Raw genomic sequence first — 24,037 nt, 5'->3', positions numbered from 1 at the left:
AGGAGAGGGATAGTGAGAAACACAGGACAGACAGAAGGAGAGGGATAGTGAGAAACACAGGACAGAGAGAAGGAGAGGGGTAGTGAGAAACACAGGACAGAGAGAAGGAGAGGGATGGTGAGAAACACAGGACAGAGAGAAGGAGAGGGATAGTGAGACACACAGGACAGACAGAAGGAGAGGGGTAGTGAGACACACAGGACAGACAGAAGGAGAGGGGTAGTGAGAAACACAGGACAGAGAGAAGGAGAGGGATGGTGAGAAACACAGGACAGAGAGAAGGAGAGGGGTAGTGAGAAACACAGGACAGAGAGAAGGAGAGGGATAGTGAGAAACACAGGACAGAGAGAAGGAGAGGGATGGTGAGAAACACAGGACAGAGAGAAGGAGAGGGATAGTGAGAAACACAGGACAGACAGAAGGAGAGGGATAGTGAGAAACACAGGACAGAGAGAAGGAGAGGGATAGTGAGACACACAGGACAGAGAGAAGGAGAGGGATGGTGAGAAACACAGGACAGAGAGAAGGAGAGGGGTAGTGAGACACACATGGAGGAAGAGACGCGAACCTCAACTTGTTTCTAACGTGAGAGAAACCATTCATCAGCCATTGCTTTACTCACTGCTGGATTTCTATGGATGCGTTTGTTGACCGGGACTAGTGGTGGTCGACCGGGACTAGTGGTGGTCGACCGGGACTTGTGGTGGTCGACCGGGACTAGTGGTGGTCGACCGGGACTAGTGGTGGTCGACCGGGACTTGTGGTGGTCGACCGGGACTAGTGGTGGTCGACCGGGACTTGTGGTGGTCGACCGGGACTAGTGGTGGTCGACCGGGACTAGTGGTCACACTACATGTACAAGTTAGTTTCCCCAAGTCAGCAAGGCGAGTGAGCTGAGCTGACTGCACCATGAGGACGGCTGTGGTGATGGACGTGCACCGTGAGGACGGCTGTGGTGATGGACGTGCGCGCTGCCTCCAGCCTTTCACTGCTCTGCGGCTTTCCTACTTGGAACACTTCGAGGACAACCTCGTTTTCCTGTTCTTGTTTTGTGAGGTGCCCAGCAGGTGCCGGGACTCCTGCTGGGTCAGAGAAGGGCTGATTGTGTGACTTCTATCAAGAATAAAGAGCACAAGAAAAAAAGAGGACCTCGAGTTTTGGAGTTCAACACGCGTGTGTGTTTACTGTGTGTGTGTGTGTAGGCGGGGAAATGACGGGGTTCAGAGGTCAGCTGCGGATGTGCACACGGCCAATCACATGGGACCTCTTCTTGACCCCACCTCCTCTGCCTCCCCTCCCCCAACCTCCACATCTTAGTATTCGGTGCACAGACATCAACACAGATCTCTATTCATTCACTCAGTGTGAGCTCCTGCACCGGGAGAGAGAGCGAGAGAGAGAAAGAGATGGAGGGAGGGAGAGAGAGAGAGAGAGAGAGAGAGAGAGAGAGAGAGAGAGAGAGAGAGAGAGAGAGAGAGAGATGGAGGGATGGGTGGAGTGAGAGAACTGAGTTAAAGACACAGAACTAAGCTGAATCAGGGAATGAAGAGAGTGAGAAAGGACTGGTGATTTCAAAATGCCTTTTGTTTCACTTGGGTTTTGTTTTTGAACCTGCTGGGTCTGCAGAGCAGAAGCAGGGTGAGACAAAAAGGGCCATTGAGCAAATGAAGAATGAGCGAGTGAAAATAAGAGCGCTAGAGAAAGGGAAAGAGGGGATGTGAGGGTTGTTAAGGGTGGACAAAGACCGGTTCTACAGGGACAATGGGTATCCATGTCACCCCGTGAAGAGCCAACATCTCATTCAGTCAAAATGATGTCGGTGTTATGACAGCCGAGACACGTTCTCAGACTCGCGGCTCTTGTAGAGCACTTGTTCAGCCTGAAAGACCCTGTATTTACACAGGCTCGGGTCAATGAACAGTTTTTTTGTTGTTTGCTGACTAGAACAAGTTAGATGCAGTATCAGAAGCTGCAGGATTACACAGCCACAGAACTTTATAGTATAGTGTACTATACTATAATACTATGGAGTATAGTACTCGGAACCAATGCACAACATAATTGGCGCAAAATGAACAGATGCATAGATCCCATCTGTTATTCCAGTTGGGTAAAACCAATGATAGACTTGTTTCCGTCCTTCTGCTTCTGTTTGAATTGTAAAGACCACGGACGACTAGACTCGCTAGCCCTGGGCTAACGGGTCGGACCCTTTAGTCGACTGGTTAGCGCAGTCGCCCGCGATGCAGGCGACCTGGGTTCACTTCCTGACTAGGCGGCGGTTCCCGGCTGCCCCCCAAATTTGCTACATTGGTGTCAGAAGTGGGATCTTGAGACTGTGAGGCCATCGGAAGTGCATGGGCCCAGATGGGTGAGGGAGCCGGTTTACTGAAGCGCGGGGACGCGCTTCCCGAAGGAGGGTGGGTAGTGTAACGACCATGGATATGTAGATTCGCTAGCCCTTGGCGAATGGCTCGCACCCTTTAGTTGAATGGTTAGCACAGTCGCCTGTGGTGCGGGAGACCTGGGTTTGCTTCCCGGCTGCCCCTGAATTCGCTACATTGGTGTCAGAAGTGGGATGGCGAGACCGTGAGGCCACCAGAAGCACATGTGCCAGAGGCGTGAGGGAGCTGATATGCTGAAGCACCGGGATGCACTTCCTGAAGGAGGGGGGTAGTGTAACGACCACGGATGACTAGACTCGCTAGCCCTTGGCTAACAGGTCGGACTCTTTAGTTGACTGGTTAGAGCAGTCGCCCGTGGTGTGGACGACTCAGGTTCGCTTCTCGGCTGTGGCGGCACTTCCCAGCTGCCCCCCGAATTCACTACAGTATGTTTATGGGCAGCGCCGCATGACAGCTGAGACAGACAACATCACAATAAAATAAAAGTTATTCTACTGTCATGGTAGCCAGTTCTGTGTTGTTCAAGCCTTCACAGGAACAAAATGGCCAGTATGCGAAAGACTTTGATGAAAAGATTAAGGCTAGCAAAAATAAAATTTTAAAAAGTGAAATTTTAACAAGATAAAATTAAAAAAGTCAGTAATTTGTGGTGAATCTCAGCATCCTCTTTTTCAAGTTCTTGTCTTTTAAGAGATGGAATAGACTCATGTCACAGGCGTGTCCTCATCCCGATTCAGCTGCCGTGGTTTGAATCGGACGGTCAGGGAGGCGAAAGCATCGCGCTTTTACTTTGCAAGTGCAGCTGCGGCCTTGTGCTGAAAGGGGGCTTTTATTTTTGAAAGGGTCGGCAGCTGTGGCGAATGGAGAGGGGGTAAATGGAGCACCTTGGAGCCACAACACGGCTTCTGTCCAGCTGAAAGATGTTCTTACAAACCCTGCCTCTCTTTTCTCTCCGAATGATCCGCTCTGCCATTCCCTTCATTCATGAATGGGGTTTCTCTCCCTCCCTTTCCTCTTTTCTCCTTTTCACCTAAATATCATTCATTTGCAAATTCCACACCACCTGTTTGCTTGATGCTGTCCGCCATGTCGCCTCCTCTTCTCCCATCCTCGACCAACCATTTGCCTCTCTTTCTTCCTGGTTTCCTGGTTGTTTCTATCATTCTCCCCCTCCTCTTTGTTGCCATCCTTCCTGTTTTCAAACCTTTACGGTCTTGAAAGTCCAGACCGGAAGATGGTAAGATGACTTTAATTTAAATATTTTGTAATTTTCTCTCCACTGGATTCCAGTGGCAACCTGTTGATTGGCTGCACCGACTGTCAATCACTGTCACTTCGACTTCACTGCAGCATGACACCATCAACCACACTCTTCTCTCCCGCCTTGAATCCTCCCTCAACATCACCGGTACTGCCTAGAGACGGGTATTGTTAAGATTTTAACGGTACTGCTACTCTTACCGATACGGCTTACCAATCCGGTACTTTAATGGTACTCTTATTTTTAAGATAAAAAAACTAAACAAATTAAGAAGAGAATTAATGTTGTTTTATTTTCTCATGTCTGGGCAGAGCGTTACGTTGAACCATCAACCCTTGTTTGTATAATTCAGTTAACTCTGTGTGGGCGCTAGCCTGCTAGCATACATAACATACCTGAGGTGGATGGGGCAACGAGAGACGAACTATGAGCGACTACTTTTGGCTGCTCCCATTAGGGGGCGCCACAGCGGATCATTCGTTTCCATCTCTTCCTGTCCTCTGCATCTTCCTCTGTCACACCAGCCACCTGCATGTCCTCCCTCACCACATCCATAAACCTCCTCTTTGGCCTTCCTCTTCTCCTCTTCCCTGGCAGCTCCATATTCAGCATCCTTCTCCCAATATACCCAGCATCTCTCCTCCACACATGTCCAAGCCACCTCAATCTTGCCTCTCTTGCTTTGTCTCCAAACTGTCCAACCTGAGCTGTCCCTCTAATATAATCATTCCTAATCCTGTCCTTCTTCGTCACTCCCAGTGAAAATCTTATCATCTTCAACTCTGCCACCTCCAGCTCCACCTCCACCTCCTGTCTTTGCATCAGTGCCACTGTCTCCAAACCATATAACATAGCTGGTCTCACAAACATCTTGTAAACCTTCCCTTTAACTCTTGCTAGTACCCGTCTGTCACAAATCACTCCTGACACTCTTCTCCACCCACTCCACCCTGCCTGCACTCTCTTCTTCACCTCTCTTCTGCACTGCCCATTACTTTGGACAGTTGACCCATGGTATTTAAACTCACTTCCACTCCTTGCATCCTCACAATTCCACTGTCCTCCCTCTCATTCACGAATAGGTATTCCGTCGTGCTCGTACTGACTTTCATTCCTCTTGTCTCCAGTGCATACCTCCACCTCTCCAGGCTCTCCTCAACCTGCACGCTACTCTCACTACAGATCACAATGTCATCCGCAAACATCATCGTCCACAGAGACTCCTGCCTGAGCTCGTCCGTCAACCTGTCCATCACCATTGCAAACAAGAAAGGGCTCAGAGCCGATCCTTGATGTAATCCCACCTCCACCTTGAACCCATCTGTCATTCCAACTGCACACCTCACCACTGTCACACTTCCCTCATACATATCCTGCACCACTCCTACATACTTCTCTGCAACTCCCGACTTCCTCATACAATACCACACCTCCTCTCTCGGCACCCTGTCATATGCTTTTTCTAAATCCACAAAGACACAATGCAACTCCTTCTGGCCTTCTCTATACTTCTCAATCAAGATTCTCAAAGCAAACATCACATCTGTGGTGCTCTTTTGTGGCATGAATCCATACTGCTGCTCGCTAATCGTCACCTCTCCTCCTCTTAACCTAGCTTCTATTACTCTTTCTCATATCTTCATGCTGTGGCTGATCAACTTTATACCTCTGTAGTTGGTGCGGTTCTGCACATCACCCTTGTTCTTGAAAATTGGTATTTCCAAGATTGTGTTAAACCATCTAGTTAAAAATTCCACTCAGACGAACTACGAGCTAGGCAGTCGAAAACTGTGCCTCCCCCCTTTTCTCCCCAATTGCATCCGGCCAATTATCCCACTCTTCCGAGCCATTTTGGCTACCCCCCCATCCCTTCTGCCAATCCGGGGAGGGCTGCAGACAACCACATGCCTCCTCCGATACAGGTGGAGTAGCCAGCCACTTCTTTTCACCTGACAGCGAGGGGTTTCGCCAGGGGGATGTAGCGTGTGGGAGGATCACGTTATTCCCCCAGTTCCCCCTCCCCCCTGAACAGGCGCCCTGACCGACCAGAGGAGGAGCTAGTGCAGCGACCAGGACACATACCCACATCCGGCTTTCCACCTGCAGACATGGCCAATTGTGTCTGTAGGGACGCCTGACCAAACCTGTGGTAACACGGGAATTCGAACCGCCGATTCCCGTGTTGGTAGCCAGGCAACGGAATAGACTACCACGCCACCCGGACACCCCTAAAACTGCATTTCTCCACCCGTATTTGATATACTTTCGCCAGATGTTTAGAAAGATTGCTCGTGTTTACACCCTTGCATGCAAAGGACTTGTACTTGTGGCAACAAGCATTGTCAGCATCGACTCTGGTGAAGTGTCACCAGAATTTTGACCATTAAGTTCTCTCGCCACCATTTTCACAAAGAGCAGGCTTTGTGGGTCTGTGCATGTGTGTACAATTGTCTAAGAGAGAGAGAGGCAGAGAGCTGGCCCCAGCCCCTCGGCTCACACATACAACAGGCTCCAATAGAGAGATCTCTCTTCTGGTTTGGGAATAGCAAAAATGCATCATAGACAAACTGTCTTAATCTTATTGCAAGTAAGAAATGGAGTTGGTGAGATAAAAGGTGCAAGATGATGCTTATGTAACCTAAACACATAGGAGATTTATTTTCTTAATTTCTCCAAAACCAATAGCAGAACCATTAACATTAGAGCTTATCAATATTACGGTCTTTAGTAATTTAGCACCAGTGCCCATTTAATACCGGGTTTCGGTAACCATCCCTAGTACTGCCGTCTTCTGGCTTAAAGTCATATCTCACCATCCTCCTAGGTTTGGTGCTTGGTCCTCTCCTGGGGCCTCATGTATCAGCCATTACTATGGGCAAATTTGTGCCTACACATCCATGGAATTTTTTAGCCCTCAAGTCTGTCTGACAGTCAGCTGCAAAGCATGATGGTTATATATATATAATTCCTTCCTCCTAACATCTATTGTCTACCTCTTGCAATGAGCAATTACCCAGGCCTGCAAAGACATCAGTGTCAGCCAATTGGTGTCTAAATTTAGGGGTTACCCAGGTTCTACAATGGTCTCTGAGAGAATCTTCAGGGCTAAAAAAAATCCCATGGGTGTGTAAGCACAAATGTGCCCATAGTAACGAATGATACGAGGCCCCTGTTCATGCTCCGCCTTGGTAACATCATATGTCGTCATGATCTCCACTTCCACTGTTATGCGGATGACGTCCAACTCTACATCGCCACTAAATTCATCACCACTACAGCTTACTGCAGTCTAACCAACTGCCTCATTGAAATCAAATCATGGATGCAAGCTAACTTCCTCAAACGCCTCCTTCTTCTTCTTTCGGCTTGTTCCCTGTTTCTCAAGGGTCGCCACAGTGGATTTTACAGTTTCCATCAGTACCCTGTGAGAGTACAGCACCGCTGGCGGCCGTTAATCCATTGTTAATCCAGGCCTTGACCCGATCCACTATGGTCTTATGGTATGGCATGGTCTTGTCAATCCGCATACCAATTGGGCAAAATTTTACGTCGGATGCCCCTCCTGACACACCCACTAACTCTATGGAAGCCAACTTCCTCAAACTAAATTGTGATAAATCTGACATCATCATCATCGGTTCTAAATCCCTTACCAAAACCACCCACAACTTCTGCCTTACCACCAATAACTCCACTTTGCCCCCTCTCCACGCATCCGCAACCTTGGAATCATTTTCCACACCAACCTCTCCTTTGAACACCACATCAACCAAATCACCAGAACTGCCTTTTTCTACCTAAAAAACACAGTTCACCTCCGCCCATCATTCTCTTTCACTGCTGCTGAAACCTTGATCCAAGCCTTCGTCACATCCAGAATCGACTAGTGCAACAGCAAACTCTATGACTCATCATCCAAAGTCCTAAACAAACTCCAGTACATCCAGAACTCTGCTGCCCGCTTGCTCACCCGCTGCTGTTCCCATGACCACATCACCCCTGTCCTCCAGAACCTCAACTGGCTCTCTGTCACACAATGGATCCAATTCAAAGTCCTTCTCCTCACTCACAAAGCCCTCCATAACCAGGCCCCCTCCTGCCTCAACGACCTGCTCCACTACCATACCCCTTCCCGCAACCTTCGCTCCTCCGATGTCAACCTCTTGTCTCCACCACAAAGGCCCAAGCACCAGACCTGGGGCAACAGATCCTTCTCCATAGCTGCCCCCTCCCTCTGGAACCCCCTCCACCAAACATATCAGAGACTGCACCGATCTGTCCACCTTCACATCATTAACCAAAACTCCTCTTCAGAATTGCTGTTAATGTGCGATTATTGTTGTGTTTTATGCTTTCGGTGTGTTGCTTTTATGTTTATTTTTACATATGTAAAGCGTCTATGAGTATTTTGAAAAGTGATGTATAAATAAAATGTATTATTATTATTATCATTATTGAAAATATTACCACAGGTAGATTATCTCACCACATGTACCGGATCTCATTTTGAGTATTTCCAATTCAGACAAAAGATGAAAGTTTCAGTTTTACACTTGGTGTGACCACAGGTCTGTTAAACACATAACCACAGACATGTTACCTAAACAAAAGTTCTGTTTACTGTATTTCACAAAACTTAGTGATGAGTTTGCTGTATTTTGACTCATCAACCTCTTTTGTTTTCTCCACCTCCTTTTGTCTGATAGAAGGTTTTGACTTTTGTGTTACAGACACTGGGCGAGGTTGTGGCCCTGGTAGCTCCAGCCATGACGTCAGCCATGCCCTCCTCATCAGAAAGCTCCTCCCCCCAGAAGGTTTGCCACTCCCAGACGCAGACCGACGTCACCAAGCCCCTGTTGAGCCCCCCGGAGGGGAACGGGGCCGGGGTCGGAGGGGGAGGGGCAGAGGTGGGAGGAGCCTCCGCCCTGCGAAGGAGGCGTCGTGTGCTCTCCAAAGACGGGCGGAGCAATGTGCGCATTGAGCACGTGAGCGGGCGCGGGGCACTGTACCTCCGTGACCTTTGGACAACCTTCCTGGACATGCAGTGGCGCTACAAGCTCTTCCTGTTCTCGGCCACCTTCGCCGGGACCTGGTTCCTGTTCGGGGTGCTCTGGTACTTAGTGGCGCTGGTGCATGGAGACCTGCTGGGTGAGGAGGAGTGAAGAACAACAGAAGTTTACATGTCAGAGAAAAGAATAAAATATTTCAAGGGAAACAATCATGGTTTTAAACTTTACTTGTATCAGTATCGTGTAGGGATATCACTTCGTTAAGCAACCATAACACTGAGCAGCCTTCTGTGTCTCTGAAACATCACTGAAATTGTGCCCCCCGATGACATCCCTTGTCAGACACCAGTATGTTCCTTTAACCCTTGTTATTCTTTAATGTACCCCCCCCCCATCAGAGTTCGACCCCCCCTCCAACCACACGCCGTGTGTGATGGAGGTGAAAACGCTGACTGGGGCCTTCCTCTTCTCTCTGGAGTCTCAGACCACCATCGGCTATGGTTTCCGCTGCATCACCGAGGAATGTCCCGTCGCCATCGTACTCCTCATCCTCCAGCTGGTCATCACCATGGTGATGGAGATTTTCATCACTGGGACCTTTCTTGCCAAGGTAGCCATGCACAGTTTGTCAAGCAAAGACAAGAGCCATTTCTGATTTTTTCGAGACCTTGTGTTTGAAAGAGATATAAAAGAATCTGTTCATCTAGGTGTGCGCATTTTTACTGTGAAAGGTAGTACCAAAAATCCTTCTCTAAATGCGTCAACATTCATTCTTTGTGCTGTTTGTGAGAAAAGCAAATGCCGAGTTTCGCTGGCTGCAGCAGACATCCGGAGTTCGAACCGCATAGAACCAAGGTCAGTCCAAAATCAAAGTGTCGTTTCCGAGGTTGAGGCCCTGGTGACACCAGAAATCGGAAGAGAGGAATGAATTCTTGTGTCCTCCAGAGATGCAGAGCGGCAGAACTGTCGAAACAGAATATGAAGACCAGGGTCGCTGGCTGGACTGTTAACTGTCAGGGGCTGAGCCCAGTTTCTTCTCCATCAAAAAACTTTTAAAAACCTACTTCTAAATAGACTGTTTCAGCGGTTCGAATCCCCACGTTACCTCCGGCTTGGTCGGGTGTCCCTACAGACACAATTGGTGTCTGCAGGTGGGAAGCCGGATGTGGGTATGTGTCCTGGTCGCTGCACTAGCTCCTCCTCTGGTCGGTCGGGGCCCTTGTTCAGGGGGGAAGGGGAACTGGGGGGGGGGGGGGTTAGCACAATCCTCTCACGCGCTACGTCCCCCTGGCGAAACTCCTCACTGTCAGGTGAAAAGAAGCGGTTGGCGACTCCACATGTATCGGAGGAGGCATGTGGTAGTCTGCAGCTGGATCAGCAGAGGGGGCGGAGCAGCGACTGGGACGGCTTGGAAGAGTGGAGTAATTGGCCAAGTACAATTGGGGAGTAAAATGGAGGGGAAAAAAATTACGTGCGTCATTCGTTCACTTGCATAGCCGGTGCTCTCTGGTGCCGCAGCTATTTCTCGCTCTCCTTTCAGAGCATGTGCCTCGCCTTTTCTCCGCCTCCCTTAAGCCTCATGTTTCGCCTATGTCTCCGCCGTGTGTCAGTCAGTCAGTCAGCCCAGCACCCAGCTTCACTGCAGTTTATAAGGGACAGGTTGTTAGTCTGACACACCTGAGCCACGCCCCCTCTCTCCGCTTGAAGCCGAGGCCAAACCACACCCCCTTACCACGATGATGTCCGTGTTTATGGGGAAAGCCAGATCCGATCACAAGCGGTCACCCGAGACGCATGTGGAGACGCATTCTAATGCCAGGTGTGCCAGGACTACTTAGAGCTGTCCACTTGTGATCAGATCACCCGAGACGCATGATAGTACCAGGTCTAAACGGGGCCACATTTGACCCGTTTCAAGTTTAGATATGTGAAATATGCCTTTAATTTAATGTTTACCAGTGTTTAGCAGCAGGAATGCTGACGCTGTGAAATGCATCAGCATTTCTGATACCACAGTTCCGTTGTTGACAGTTCAGTGACGTATTAACTGCAGCGGTAACACACATTGTTCCTTGACTTGGTCTGTAGGTGGCACGGCCCAAAAAGAGAGGAGAGACGGTGAAGTTTAGTCAGCACGCCGTGGTGTCAAATCACGAGGGCCGGCCCTGTCTGATGATCCGAGTGGCCAACATGCGCAAGAGTCTGCTGCTGGGATGCCAGGTATGGAGGCTATGAACGCCTGACTCTGTGATTGTGTGCGTGTGTGTGATGGGTGGGGTTGATGATGTTGGATCATGCCATCAAAATTGTATTTGAGGGGGTGTCCGCGTAGCATAGCAGTCTATTCCGTTGCCTACCAACCTGGGGATCACCGGTTTGAATCCCTGTGTTACCGCCAGCTTGGTCAGGCATCCCTACAGACACAATTGGCCGTGTCTGCAGGTGGGAAGCTGGATGTGGGTATGTGTCCTGGTCGCTGCACTAGCGACTCCTCTGGTCGGTTGGGGCATCTGTTCGGGGGGAATAGCGTGCTACGTCCCCCTGGTGAAACTCCTCACTGTCGGGTGAAGAGAAGCGGCTGGCGACTCCACATATATGGGAGGAGGCATGTGGTAGTCTGCAGCCCTCCTCGGATCGGCAGAGGGGGTGGAGCAGCGACCGGGATGGCTCAGAAGATTGGGGTAACTGGCATAGTACAATTGGGGTGAAAAAGGAGGGGGGGGTCTTAAGAAAAAAAACTATTTGAGAAGAGGGTGACGAGGCATCCCAGTTTACACTGCACTGCACAGTACTCTGATCCTTTGTCTCGCGCCCCACATACGACGACCCCGTCCAGCATTTTGAAGTAGTGCTGCAACTAACGACCATTTCAACAGTCGATCAGTCGTCGATTATTGAAACGATTAATCGACTAGTCGGATACTGAATCGCACAAAACAATAGCTCTTATTTAGCTATCAGCTTTTAAATGTAGCTCGGGGTTGTTTTGGGCACGGGCTAACTAAAGATAAAGATGAGTACGTCTTTCAAAAACACGTCTTTTATTAAACTCTGCTGATCATTAGGCTACTCTTGATACAAAAGATGAATAAAAAATACTGATCAGCGATCTTAATATGATTTCTTCATAAATTCTGTCGTTATATTAAATATGTAATTGCTATTGTGTGTGTGTGTGTGTGTGTGTGTTTATTAACCGCTTACCTTCAGAAAGGTGTCTCATGTGTCTTCTCCATCACGTGGGTGGAATGGGTTCTGGGTGGCAGGTGCATCCGGGCTTGAACTGGCGAATCACTTGCGTAGTACCGACTCGGTGAGGGCAGTCGCGTGCTGCGGTGTACACGTCTGCTTCTTCCGCATGTCCACGGTCCCGTTAGTCCTCTTCGGAGTCGGACTGCATGAGTCTGATTAAAAAAGACATCTGTCAGGCAGAAGGGGAACACTACTCTTCTAGACTCTTACACTCCTGCACGCGGGGATAGACGGAGTTGTGTTGGCTTTATGTTCGTGTTCAAAGCCGAGACAACTCCGCCTATACTTAGCTAGCTAGCTAACAAGCTAGCCATCTCACCGAGGCGCGCCTCCTCTTCACATGTTAACTCCGCCTATACTTAGCTAGCTAGCTAACAAGCTAGCCATCTCATCGAGGCGCGTCCGCGTCGTCCACATGTCCAACGCGCCTCCTCTTCACATGTTAACTCCGCCTATACTTAGCTAGCTAGCTAACAAGCTAGCCATCTCGCCGAGGCGCGTCCGCGTCGTCCAGATGTCCAACGCGCCTCCTGTTCACATGTTAACTCGGCCTATACTTAGCTAGCTAGCTAACAAGCTAGCCATCTCACCGAGGCGCGTCCGCGTCGTCCAGATGTCCAACGCGCCTCCTCTTCACGTTAACTCGGCCTATACTTAGCTAGCTAGCTAACAAGCTAGCCATCTCACCGAGGCGCGTCCGCGTCGTCCAGATGTCCAACGCGCCTCCTCTTCACATGTTAACTCCGCCTATACTTAGCTAGCTAGCTAACAAGCTAACCATCTCACTGAGGCGCGTCCGCGTCGTCCAGATGTCCAACGCGCCTCCTCTTCACGTTAACTCGGCCTATACTTAGCTAGCTAGCTAACAAGCTAGCCATCTCACCGAGGCGCGTCCGCGTCGTCCAGATGTCCAACGCGCCTCCTCTTCACGTTAACTCGGCCTATACTTAGCTAGCTAGCTAACAAGCTAGCCATCTCACCGAGGCGCGTCCGCGTCGTCCAGATGTCCAACGCGCCTCCTCTTCACATGTTCGTGCGTTACTGAGGCGCTCCAGTGATGAGCGAGGCGCGCCTTACACATCTGGCAGCTCATCCTTCTCTTTGCCACGTTGAGGGTGAAATGCTCCCAGACTTCAGATGTTTTAGGACGCATCAGGCGCCGCCATTTTGTTTGCCAGTCCTGTCGCTTCCGCTTCCGTTCCCGGTCGCTTTTGCCCATGTGCACCTCTCAGCGAGTTGGGAAGGAAGTGAGATGCCTCACTCCTGAGCTACTGATGTCACCAGCTCCGGTGAAACGGTGTTTAGTTCAGTTCCACAGCGTGAAATACGTGCGCGATGACGTAACCGACAAATTCGTCGGCAACTAATTTTGTCACCGATTTTTGTCGATTAACCGTTCCACCCCTATTTTGAACAAGGTAGCAAAAATGATACACTCCTCAACTTAATAAACAATGAATACGGTATAAACTTAAAAAAATAAAATCAACAGGACAGTAACTGGGACTAGCCAGTGAGATCTCAACACTGATTTATCTACTACTAGTACTTTGTGCTGCTCCCATTAGGGGGCGCCACAGCGGATCATCCGTCTCCATCTCTTCCTGTCTTCTGCATCTTCCTCTGTCACACCAGCCACCTGCATGTCTTCCCTCACCACATCCATAAACCTACTCTTTGGCCTTCCTCTTCTCCTCTTCCCTGGCAGCTCCATATTCAGCATGCTTCTCCCAGTATACCCAGCGTCTCTCCTCCACACATGTCCAAACCATCTCCATCTTGCCTCTCTTGCTTTGTCCCCAAACCGTCCAACCTGAGCTGTCCCTCTAATATACTCCTTCCTAATCCTGTCCTTCTTCATCACTCCCAATGAAAATCTTATCATCTTCACCTCTGCCACCTCCAGCTCCTCCTCCTGTCTTTTCATCAGTGCCACTGTCTCCAAACCATACAACATAGCTGGTCTCACTGCCATCTTATAAACCTTCCCGTTAATTTTTGCTGGTGCCCTTCTGTCACAAATCACCCCTGACACTCTTCTCCACCCACTCCACCCTGCCTGCACTCTCTTCTTCACCTCTCTCCTGCACTCCCCGTTACTTTGGACAGTTGACTCCAAGTATTTAAACTCATCCACCTTCGTCACCTCTACTCCTTGCATCCTCACCATTCTGCTGTCCTCCCTCTCATTCACTATTCCGTCTTGCTCCTACTGACTTTCATTCCTCTTCTCTCCAGTGCATACCTCCACCTCTCCAGGCTCTCCTCCACCTGCACCCTACTCTCACTACAGATGTATGTGGACTGTTTGCTTAGTACTGCCGTGCCTCATGTGCTGATCAGTGAAACCTTTTAACAGTCCATTTTCATGAGGTGCGACAGGGGAAAGGATTTGTGATTTTAGTATAAATAACTTCCATAAAAAGATTCAAAAACTTAACAAAACGTTGGTGCTTTTCCGCAGCGAGGCCGAGTGGTTCTGAGCACAGAAAGAACCCATTTCAATGGCACGTCCGTTAGCACACGGTTTGGCGTGCGGGGGTCCCAAATGGTGTTTGGCCGTCCTGAACGCAGCCAGATTGCGCCGGTGGGAGGTGCTTCATGACGTCGGTATTCAATCATCGGTTTTACATTCACGTCACAGCCACTGACGTCACATCTGATACGGTGTTCATATCCTACGATGCCATTATTGCAAGTGCACTGATCCTACAGCACACACTGAAATCACAACCAGCAGCTGTTTGCTCCCCCCCCCCCCCCATTGGCCTGCTCAACAGCACTTCAACAGTAAACATTTGCGGACAGGAAGGTCCCTTTCACCAAATATCTGTTTCCATGACACCTCCTCCGCTCTTCCAGGTGACGGGGAAGCTGCTCCAGACGTCGTCGACAAAGGAGGGCGAGACAGTGCGACTGGACCAGAGGAACGTCCCCTTCCAGGTGGACACCTCTAGCGACAGCCCCTTCCTCATCATCCCCCTCACCTTCTACCACGTCATCGACGACAGCAGCCCCCTCAGAGCCTGGGCTGCCAAAGGTGACTCGTTATTGTTGGCGCTCTTTTCAAACGTAAACCTCCTTGTTGTTAATACCTCTGTTGCGGCGTCCGGGTGGCGTAGCGGTCTATTCAATTGCCTACCAACACGGGGATCGCCGGTTCGAATCCCTGTGTTACCTCCGGCTTGGTCGGGCGTCCCTACAGACACAATCGGCCGTGGCTGCGGGTGGGAAGCCGGATGTGGGTGTGTGTCCTGGTCTCTGCACTAGCGCCTCATGTGGTCGGTCGACGCGTCTCTTCAGGGGGAAGGGGGGAACTGGGGGGAATAGCGCGATCCTCCCATGTGCTACGTCCCCCTGGTGAAACCCCTCACCGTCAGGTGAAAAGAAGCGGCTGTAGTCTGCAGCCCTCCCCGGATCGGCAGGGGGCGCGGAGCAGCGACCGGGACGGCGCAGAAGAGCGGGGTAATTGGCCAAGTACAATTAGGGAGAAGAAAAGGGGAGGGAGGGAGGGAGAGGGGGGAGTAAATAAATAAAAATAATACATCTGTTGCACTACGGTTTTATTGAATGTTATTTGTTACTTTCGTGTTATGACGTCATAGGAATCGCTACTGAGATGGCGTGTTCGATGCGCATTTCAGCAGGTGTAATTACAGCTTTACACGTCCGCATATTACACATAAACAAGTTTCGCAGTTTGTGTCTGATATCCACCAGACACGAATTCATGGGTCGATTCTTTGTTGTTGTTGAAATAGCAGGTTATTCTGTCCTCAAATAGATTCAGTTCAACACCTTCAATGTCACAACAATTAATAACCGATATTTACAGGTATCATGTTTTTTGAGTTAGTAGATATCAAATTCCATCCATCCATCCATCCATCCATTATCCAACCCGCTTATCCTGCTCTCAGCGTCGCGGGGATGCTGGAGCCTATGCCAGCAGTCATTGGGTGGCAGGCGGGGAGACACCCTGGACCGGCCGCCAGGCCATCACAGGGCCAGATATCAAATATTGGAATGAAATTCTTCATAGGAATTTCTGTGTGTGCATGCATTATGTATTTGTATGCGTGTGGCTCTACGCAGCTGCTTGCGAGCTGCGGCTTGAGAGTACGTTTGTGGGTGTTCAGGGTCATGTCCCTCACGTTGGCCAGCCTCTGCATGTCCTGGTCTGGGTTTGGACTTTAGCTGAGGGTCTCCGGATGGAATGTGTCGAGATTGCCAGAGACCCCTCATTAGGAGACAATGGGGTACAGTCCAGGCTGCCGATCCTGTTACTGCAGGACACCGATTGCTTCTCCTTAACTCCCATTTCCAGCAATTAACCGCGGTCCGCCTCTCTAATTTCACTTTTGATCCTTTCCTTCATCACGTCTCCTTTCCGGTGCCGTCTATCACCTGTTCTAAGCTGCGACTGCTTTCATCACCGCTCCTCTCCTCCATTCACTGACTCTAAATTCATCCGCCTCCTGTTTGATTCTGCTCTCATTCATCCCTCTATCCCTCCCTCTCCCTGTGCATTCCTCGGTACGGTATCATTACCTGCCCTCCCGCAGCACAGTACTTCACCCTTCACAATAAGCCCCTCTGTGAGAAGTGCCGAACTTCCAGCTCATTGAACTGTAGTTACATCATAGAGCGACTGCGTTACGGTATACCTACATGTACCCAGGGTAACAATATCGATTCTCAAAGTACCCGTTTCCACGGTTACCAGTGAAGACGTGCCAGGTACCACACTGCTGTCCATTTAGGTTTGGTTTACTCACATGAATTCAGAGAAATGCCGCTTTAGAACAGCAGCCTTCCTCTTCGGTCAACAGGACCCAGAGGAGAGCTGTTTTTCTTTTATTCTGCCTGTTATTCCACAGAGCTCACCAGAGGTTTCAGACCTGAAACTACAGATGGATATTATTGATGTAAACTACTAATAAGACACGTTAGCCCCCTAGCTAACGGGTCTGACCCTTTAGCCGAGCGGTTAGTGACGTCGCCTTGTGGTGCAGTACACCCCGTATCGAATCCCGCACCGGGCAAGAAAATAACCGGTTACATTGATTATGTGGTAAAACAGAAAACCAGCAATGCTGTGACTCCTGATAACGAAGCTGAAAACCACTGCCTTAGACTAAAACGGGAGGGGGGGGGGATTATGCAAAGTTTTTGTGTTTTGCATATGTATTGACTCATGTGCCCATTCAGCTTAGCTGCTATGATGCCTGACAGGATCTTCCATGTTGTGGAGAGGCAGGTTATCGGTCGGTAGTTTGAAGGAATTGTACCCTTGTGGGGATCCTTCGTGATCAGCATTGTTCTCCCCTGTGTTAACCAGTCAGGGTGAGACCCTGATGTTAGCAGCTGGTTCATCTGTGTCGCCAGGTGTTCATGGAGTACCGTTAATTTCTTCAGCCAGTAGGCGTGAATCATGTCAGGGCCTGGTGCAGTCCAACTCTTTATGTTTGAGACTTGTCGTTGAATCTTGGCCACTGTGATAACTGGTTCTTGATATGGGATATTTCTGTGGTCTGCTCTTAGGTCCACCAGCCACTGGACATTGGTGTTGTGTGATGCCTCCTTTTCCCATATAGCCTTCCAGTATTGCTCAGTCTCTGCTCTAGGTGGGTCTGATGTTGTTCCCTTGCTACTATACAGCTGGGAGTACACTTTGGATGGTTCTTTGAGGAACAGGCCTTTTACTCTTTTGGCTTCTGCTTCTCTATTGTATCTCTTCAGCCTGGTGGCCAGAGCGGTGAGCCTTTGTCTGGCGGGTTCCAGAGCCTCACTTACTGACCTCTTGCTTTACTTCTTCAACCAGTGCCTGTCTTTCCTCACACCTTTCTGCACCTCCGTTAACTGGCTAACATTTCTCCATGCTGCTTTGATTTTGGCTGACCTGTGTTCTTAATCTTGTACCCAAGCATCTCCAGGATTATGGTTGCAGTGGCATATACAAGCTTGTTGGTCTCTGTTATGGTGGCAGTCGAGATATTGCATAAGGCTGTGTTCACATTCGCAAGCAGGCTTGATGACGGTACTTTGTTACTGAGTCATGGAAGCCAATCCCGGAGGTTGACTGTCTTTGGTCTGACCATGATTCTCATTTGACCAGCGTCAGCTGTCATATTGTATTCTCAACTGTATTCTTGTCCAGAACCTTCCTGGGCCACATGGTTCATTAAACAACATCTAGCATTACAATTTACCAGATACTCACAGGATTATATTTTAAATGAGGGATGAAAACACTTTTTCTCACAAATAAAACCACCATCTACTGAAGTCAACAACTTTTTGCTTGTAATCCATTTGGGCCTTCATCAGGGTAGTTTGACTTCCACAAGCTGTTTTCACTGAATGCAAAAATGAGGATTTCTCAAAACTGTGACTGACAATCTTTTGCTGGTACAAGCACAAAACGAATAGCCAAGAAAGAATCAATTAAAAGGACTGCCCAATCCCGCTGCGAATGTCCATTAGACACACCATGACAATTCCTATTTTCTTCAGAATGCTTAGATAACAGTGTTCAAGACTGAAGATAGTTTTTTACTTAGCTGTTTTTTGGAGCGAGTCGTAGGGCTCCCTTTGGTTCTCCTCTCATGCCTGGGCCACAGATTTAAGTGGGGTTTTTTTGGGGGGTGGGGGGGCAGTGAATAGCAGCTTAAAGTGCAGCCGTGTGTGATTCTTCTCAGCAAAATGTGACTGTGGCACAAAATGAGACAGGAGGTCTGGAGACTGTGGAGATGAGTCTATCAGAGCGCCATGGTGATGATCCAGACCAGTGAGCTACAACATTAGCACATACATAAGAACCTCAGTCTATTTCCTACATAACAAGCACTCTGTTAAAGGGACATACCAGTGTTTTACATGTTTTAGCCCATTTACTAGAGATGCATATATTTTCCATTTCTTCCAAACATTTTCCAAAGCACGCCCCTGTTTGTTTGTTTGTTTATTTATATTTCTGAATGTGTTTCTCCTACTTTCAAGGCACCCGTCACTTTCCATTCATTTCGGCACAGAATGAAACGTCCAGAGACTTGAAACCTGTCTGAGATAGGTTAATCCATCACGGCGAACATTTAGTCACCTTTCACAGAAGGCTGCATCAGTCCGCCTGGACACAGCGTCTACTGACAGACTCGCTTCGAGTGATGGAACGCGTCTGTCAGTGGACGCTGTGTCCAGGTGAACCGAATCAACCTCCTCTGGTTTTCCTAGCCGGGTTACCGAGCTCGCGTCAAGACATTTAGTCCCTTTTGTTTGTCAGAGTTACATTATCATGACGGAACAATACAGTTAAAGGTGTGGATTGATTTGCGAAGTTGTCCGGTGTGTCGCAACACTTTCGGGGCAACCCGCACAACAGAACGTGTGTGTCCGCCGGAAAAGAGTCCCTGAACAAACATGAAAGTCATGACAAGTATACAGCATTTGTAGTATATGGATTGAAACACGCAAAAACACTGGTATGGTGCTATGTCTTTATAAATGTCTGGTCTGAGAGAGTCTAATTTCGTGTCTTCACGTGCCTGTCTGTCTTTCTCCATCTGTCTGTCTGTCTGTCCTTACATGTGTCTTACGAAACCCGGTGTTTTCGCTGCAGAGGGTGTTACCGGGTGTGGGTTAGGGTTAGGACTGTTTGGACAGATGACTTGAGCCTGCAGTCTGAGTGAGGCCTGTTGATGCAGGTGTGTGTTTGTTTGAGTGCGTATGCCTTCTAGCATGTCCTTTGTGTCATGTGGCCGTATGTGAATGAATGACGAGCGTCCTCATGAAGGGATACACAGCTCGTGGCCCACGGACGGTACGGTTAAACAGTATGTGTGCATATTGTCTGGTATACACGAGCAATGTGTGGGTCCGTAGGAGCGCATGTAAGTGTGTGTGTGATTTCGGGGTCTGGTTAAGTGTTTTGTTTTGGCTTTTGTGTGAGTTCTGATGAAGGGAGTTATTATGTATTGGAAAATTCCAGACAAGTGAGTAATCATGGGTGTGTGTGTGTGTGTGTGTGTGTGCATGTGTGTGGTTTCTTTTTTTTCCACACACGAGCAACATTTGGTTTTCAGTCTGAGTATTTTCCTTAAAATCTGCCAACTAAACTGAAAGATCTGTTTTGTATTTTAGACAGTTGTGATTTTACCATCGTGGTCTGTTACACTTGTGCGGCAGGCGACGAGAGAAAATAGTACACAAGGGAATTAACAGTCAAGTGTCCTTGCTAGGAGTGGGTGGCATGATGGTTAGCGTGGTCGCCTCACAGCAGGAGGGTCATGGGTTCGAGTCCCGGGGTAGTCCAACCTTGGGGGTCATCCCGGGTCGTCCTCTGTGTGGAGGTTGCATGTTCTCCCCGTGTCTGTGTGGGTTTCCTCCCACAGTCCAAAGACATGTAGGTCAGGTGAACAGGCCGTACTAAATTGTCCCTAGGTGTGTGTGTGTGTGTGTGTGTGTGTGTGTGTGTGTGTGTGTGTGTGTGTGTGTGTGTGTGTGTGTGTGTGTCGGCCCTGTGATGGCCTGGCGGCCTGTCCAGGGTGTCTCCCCGCCTGCCGCCCAGTGACTGCTGGGATAGGCCCCAGCATCCCTGAGAGCAGGATAAGCAGTTCGGATAATGGATGGATGGATGGATATTTAGATTTGTGGTATTAAAGAAAAATAACAAAAAAGTTGGAAGAATCAAGCAGACATTACTGATTAACGTAATCTCTGAACGATTGAAGTAAAATCCCACCCAAATGACCACGGTGATCCAGTTTGCTGTTGTGTTTGTTAGTTACGCACGTCTGTTTCATCAGCAAGCGTGCGCTGACAAACTGCCTGCTCTTCTATCAGCGCTAACACTGCCACGCTAACACTGTCACGCTAACAATGCCATGCTAACACTGTCATGCTAACACTGCCACGCTAACACTGCCATGCTAACACTGCCACGGTAACACTGTGACGCTAACACTGCCAAGCTAACACTGCCACGCTAACATTGTCATGCTAACACTGTCATGCTTACACTGCCACGCTAACATTGTAATGCTAACACTGTAATGCTAATACTGTCACGCTAACATTGTCATGCTAACACTGCCACGCTAACACTGTCATGCTAACTAACGCCAGCATGACACTTCAGACAGCACTTCAGACTTAATATGTACATATAACTTTCATCTTTTTCAAAGTTCTGTCACGGAGCTTTTTATTCCGAACTGTACCATCCGGATGTGTCGTCATTCATTGTCGTTGACTGCTAGACTGACCGGTGCGCCGCTTCCGGAAATACGAGAGGCATTTGGGTCAAAATGGGGAAATGATTAATTTGCAGTATTTCCTTTTTGACACGATGAGGTTTACAAACTGCCTGCGTTAACTTTTGACAGCCCTAATTTTTACAATGAGTTGAGTTTCCTGTCTTTGTCCACTAGGGGGCGGCTGGACAGACCCAGAGCTGGCGAACTTCGAGCTGCTGGTAATCATGAGTGCGACGGTGGAGCCGACGTCTGCCACCTGCCAGGTGCGCACCTCCTACCTGCCGGACGAGATCCTCTGGGGCTACGAGTTCCCGCCTGTCGTCTCCCTGTCCCCTTCCGGGAAATACGTGGCCGACTTCGCCTTCTTTGACAAGGTTGCCAAGACCAAAACCCCGCCTCTCTTCAAACAAGGCCCGCCTCCGAGCCCGCCCACTCAGACTCCCCGTTACCATGGCGGCAAAGACGAAGGCACAGACCCGGAGAAGATGCAACTGGAGGAGAGATACAGGGGGGAGGAGAGGGGGAGGGAGAGGGGACGAGTGAGAGATAGCAGCCCACTGAGTGTGCGAATTAGTAATGTATGATGTGGTGGGGGGGGGAGGGGGGGTATGGAAATATGCCGGGAAATGAAAGTGTGACAAATCACCAAGGGGAAGAAGTGAAGCAGAAATAAACTCTACAGGAAATGTGACGCACGCCCCCTTAAACTGGCACCCAAGCGCACGAACACGCGCATAAACCAGACCCTGAGCGCAGCGCCGGGTCCCGAACAGCCGAACAAACAGACACCTGTTCCTCCCACGAACGGGTTGGGTGTCCCGTTAGGAGGCGAGGTTGGTGTCCTGACCGGGATGCAGTCTCTCAGTCACGGTTTGCAAAAACTACACGTAGCCCGTCGGTGGGGCGCACCTGGACACGTGGAAGACTTTACCCACAGGAGACCGGATGTGCCTTCTTTCACAAACCCAGCACAGTTTCTGACGTCACCGCTCACCACGTCCGGATGTTTTTATGAGGCGGTGTTGTTTTGTACGGTGTAGTGTTAAACGTGTAGTTGTGGTACTAAAAGCACTTTAACGCAACGGAAACGTGGTATCTCACACAACGAGAGCAACTAATACTCACTAATACTCACTAATACTTCCTGCACAGTGTGAGCAGATGGAGCCTCGTGCTCGGACGCGCTCGTGTGTCCGTGCACGTGTGCGTGTGTGTGAATAGGCGGGTTTTGCTGACCGTGTGTTGATGCTAACCGTGTGACCCCCGTGTGCGGCAGGTTTCGGCGGCCATGTGTGCGTGTTTTAACACGTGCCCCTTGGTGGCGATGAACCCCAGTTTCCGCTACTGGCCCCGCCTCCGTCTCCGGACGCCGCCTGTCGTCACTTGACGCCCCGCCGCCGCGTTCCCCTGTCGAAGCGCAGCGCCGCAGATGTGCTGCCGCCGCTGTTGTACGGGTCTAACCTGCTGCACCCATGCACCACACTGACCACAAACACCAACAGAGGTTTCCTTCCGAGTGGCATGCCCAGCACTGCGGGACACCGGAAACGCTTAGCCTGTTTATCCGAGTTACTCCATCCGTCCATCCATCTATACATTATCTGAACCGCTTATCCTGCTCTCAGGGATGCTGGGGCCTATCCCAGCAGCCACTGGGTGGCAGGCGGGGAGACACCCTGGACAGGCCACCAGGCCATCGCAGGGGCCACAAACACACACACACACACACACACACACACACAATGACAAGGACAGCTGCAAAGCTAAAACCAGGTGACCACATTAGATTTAAGTGGCTGAATGTCATGTGCAGAAAGAGCGGCGGGTTAATTGACTGTAATGTGCAGAAAGAGAGACGGGTTAATTGACTGTAACGTGCAGAAAGAGAGACGGGTTAATTGGCTGTAACGTGCAGAAAGAGAGACGGGTTAATTGGCTGTAACGTGCAGAAAGAGAGGCGGGTTAATTGACTGTGATGTGCAGAAGGAGCGGCGGGTTAATTGACTCTAATGTGCAGGAAGAGAGACGGGTTAATTGACTGTAACGTGCAGAAAGAGAGACGGGTTAATTGGCTGTAACGTGCAGAAAGAGAGGCGAGTTAATTGACTGTGATGTGCAGAAAGAGCGGCGGGTTAATTGACTCTAATGTGCAGGAAGAGAGACGGGTTAATTGACTGTGATGTGCAGAAGGAGCGGCGGGTTAATTGACTCTAATGTGCAGGAAGAGAGACGGGTTAATTGACTGTGATGTGCAGAAAGAGAGACGGGTTAATTGACTGTGATGTGCAGAAAGAGAGGCGAGTTAATTGACTGTGATGTGCAGAAAGAGAGACGGGTTAATTGACTCTAATGTGCAGAAAGAGCGGCGGGTGAGAGGTGAACGGCGACTTCACCACCGCCTCTGGAAGAGACAAGCGGTGAACGGGGTGCAGCAATGCAGGTGGATTGCAAGTCAAAGGCAGTTCAACTTCCTGTTGCAACGAAAAACAGGAACCGCAGTAGAAATAGCTTTGCCAATTTCAACAATAAACAGACTAACCACAGTTTCTACACTCACAGCCGCGCGCACACACCTGATCAGGTAGGCGGACGGTCCCGATTCCGCTTCTTCAAATGACCAAATGATCCCAAACAAGCAGACTGGGTTATTCTGCTTTTCGTTAAGACACGGACACCTGATCCGGTCTGTGTGTGTGTGTGTGTGTGTGGGGGGGATCTCTTTCTGGATTTGCATCAGAACCCAGCGGTGCGGCATCTTCCTGTCGAGACTGCTCTCGGTTTGGTTTTGAGGAGGAAACTCCACGAGCTGCCGAGACTTTGATGCCGCGCGACTCACATGCCGGCATTTCCGGTGTG

At 49.6% G+C, this 24,037-nt stretch overlaps 1 protein-coding gene across 1 annotated transcript; it reads left to right on the top strand.

Moving 5' to 3' along the window:
* Positions 1-8,432: 8,432 nt before the first annotated feature.
* LOC130130748 (ATP-sensitive inward rectifier potassium channel 10-like) lies at positions 8,433-21,765 on the top strand. Its single transcript, XM_056300552.1, has 5 exons — positions 8,433-8,814; positions 9,074-9,285; positions 10,764-10,895; positions 14,790-14,967; positions 21,356-21,765. The coding sequence occupies exons 1-5, from the start codon at positions 8,433-8,435 to the stop codon at positions 21,763-21,765; spliced, it is 1,314 nt and encodes a 437-aa protein (XP_056156527.1).
* Positions 21,766-24,037: the final 2,272 nt, after the last annotated feature.

Source organism: Lampris incognitus, chromosome 20 (genome assembly GCF_029633865.1).
Source record: "Lampris incognitus isolate fLamInc1 chromosome 20, fLamInc1.hap2, whole genome shotgun sequence".
Classification (NCBI taxonomy): Eukaryota; Metazoa; Chordata; class Actinopteri; order Lampriformes; family Lampridae; genus Lampris; species Lampris incognitus.
The sequence above is the reverse complement of the archived record's forward strand: the minus strand, read 5'-3'. Positions and strand labels throughout refer to the sequence as shown.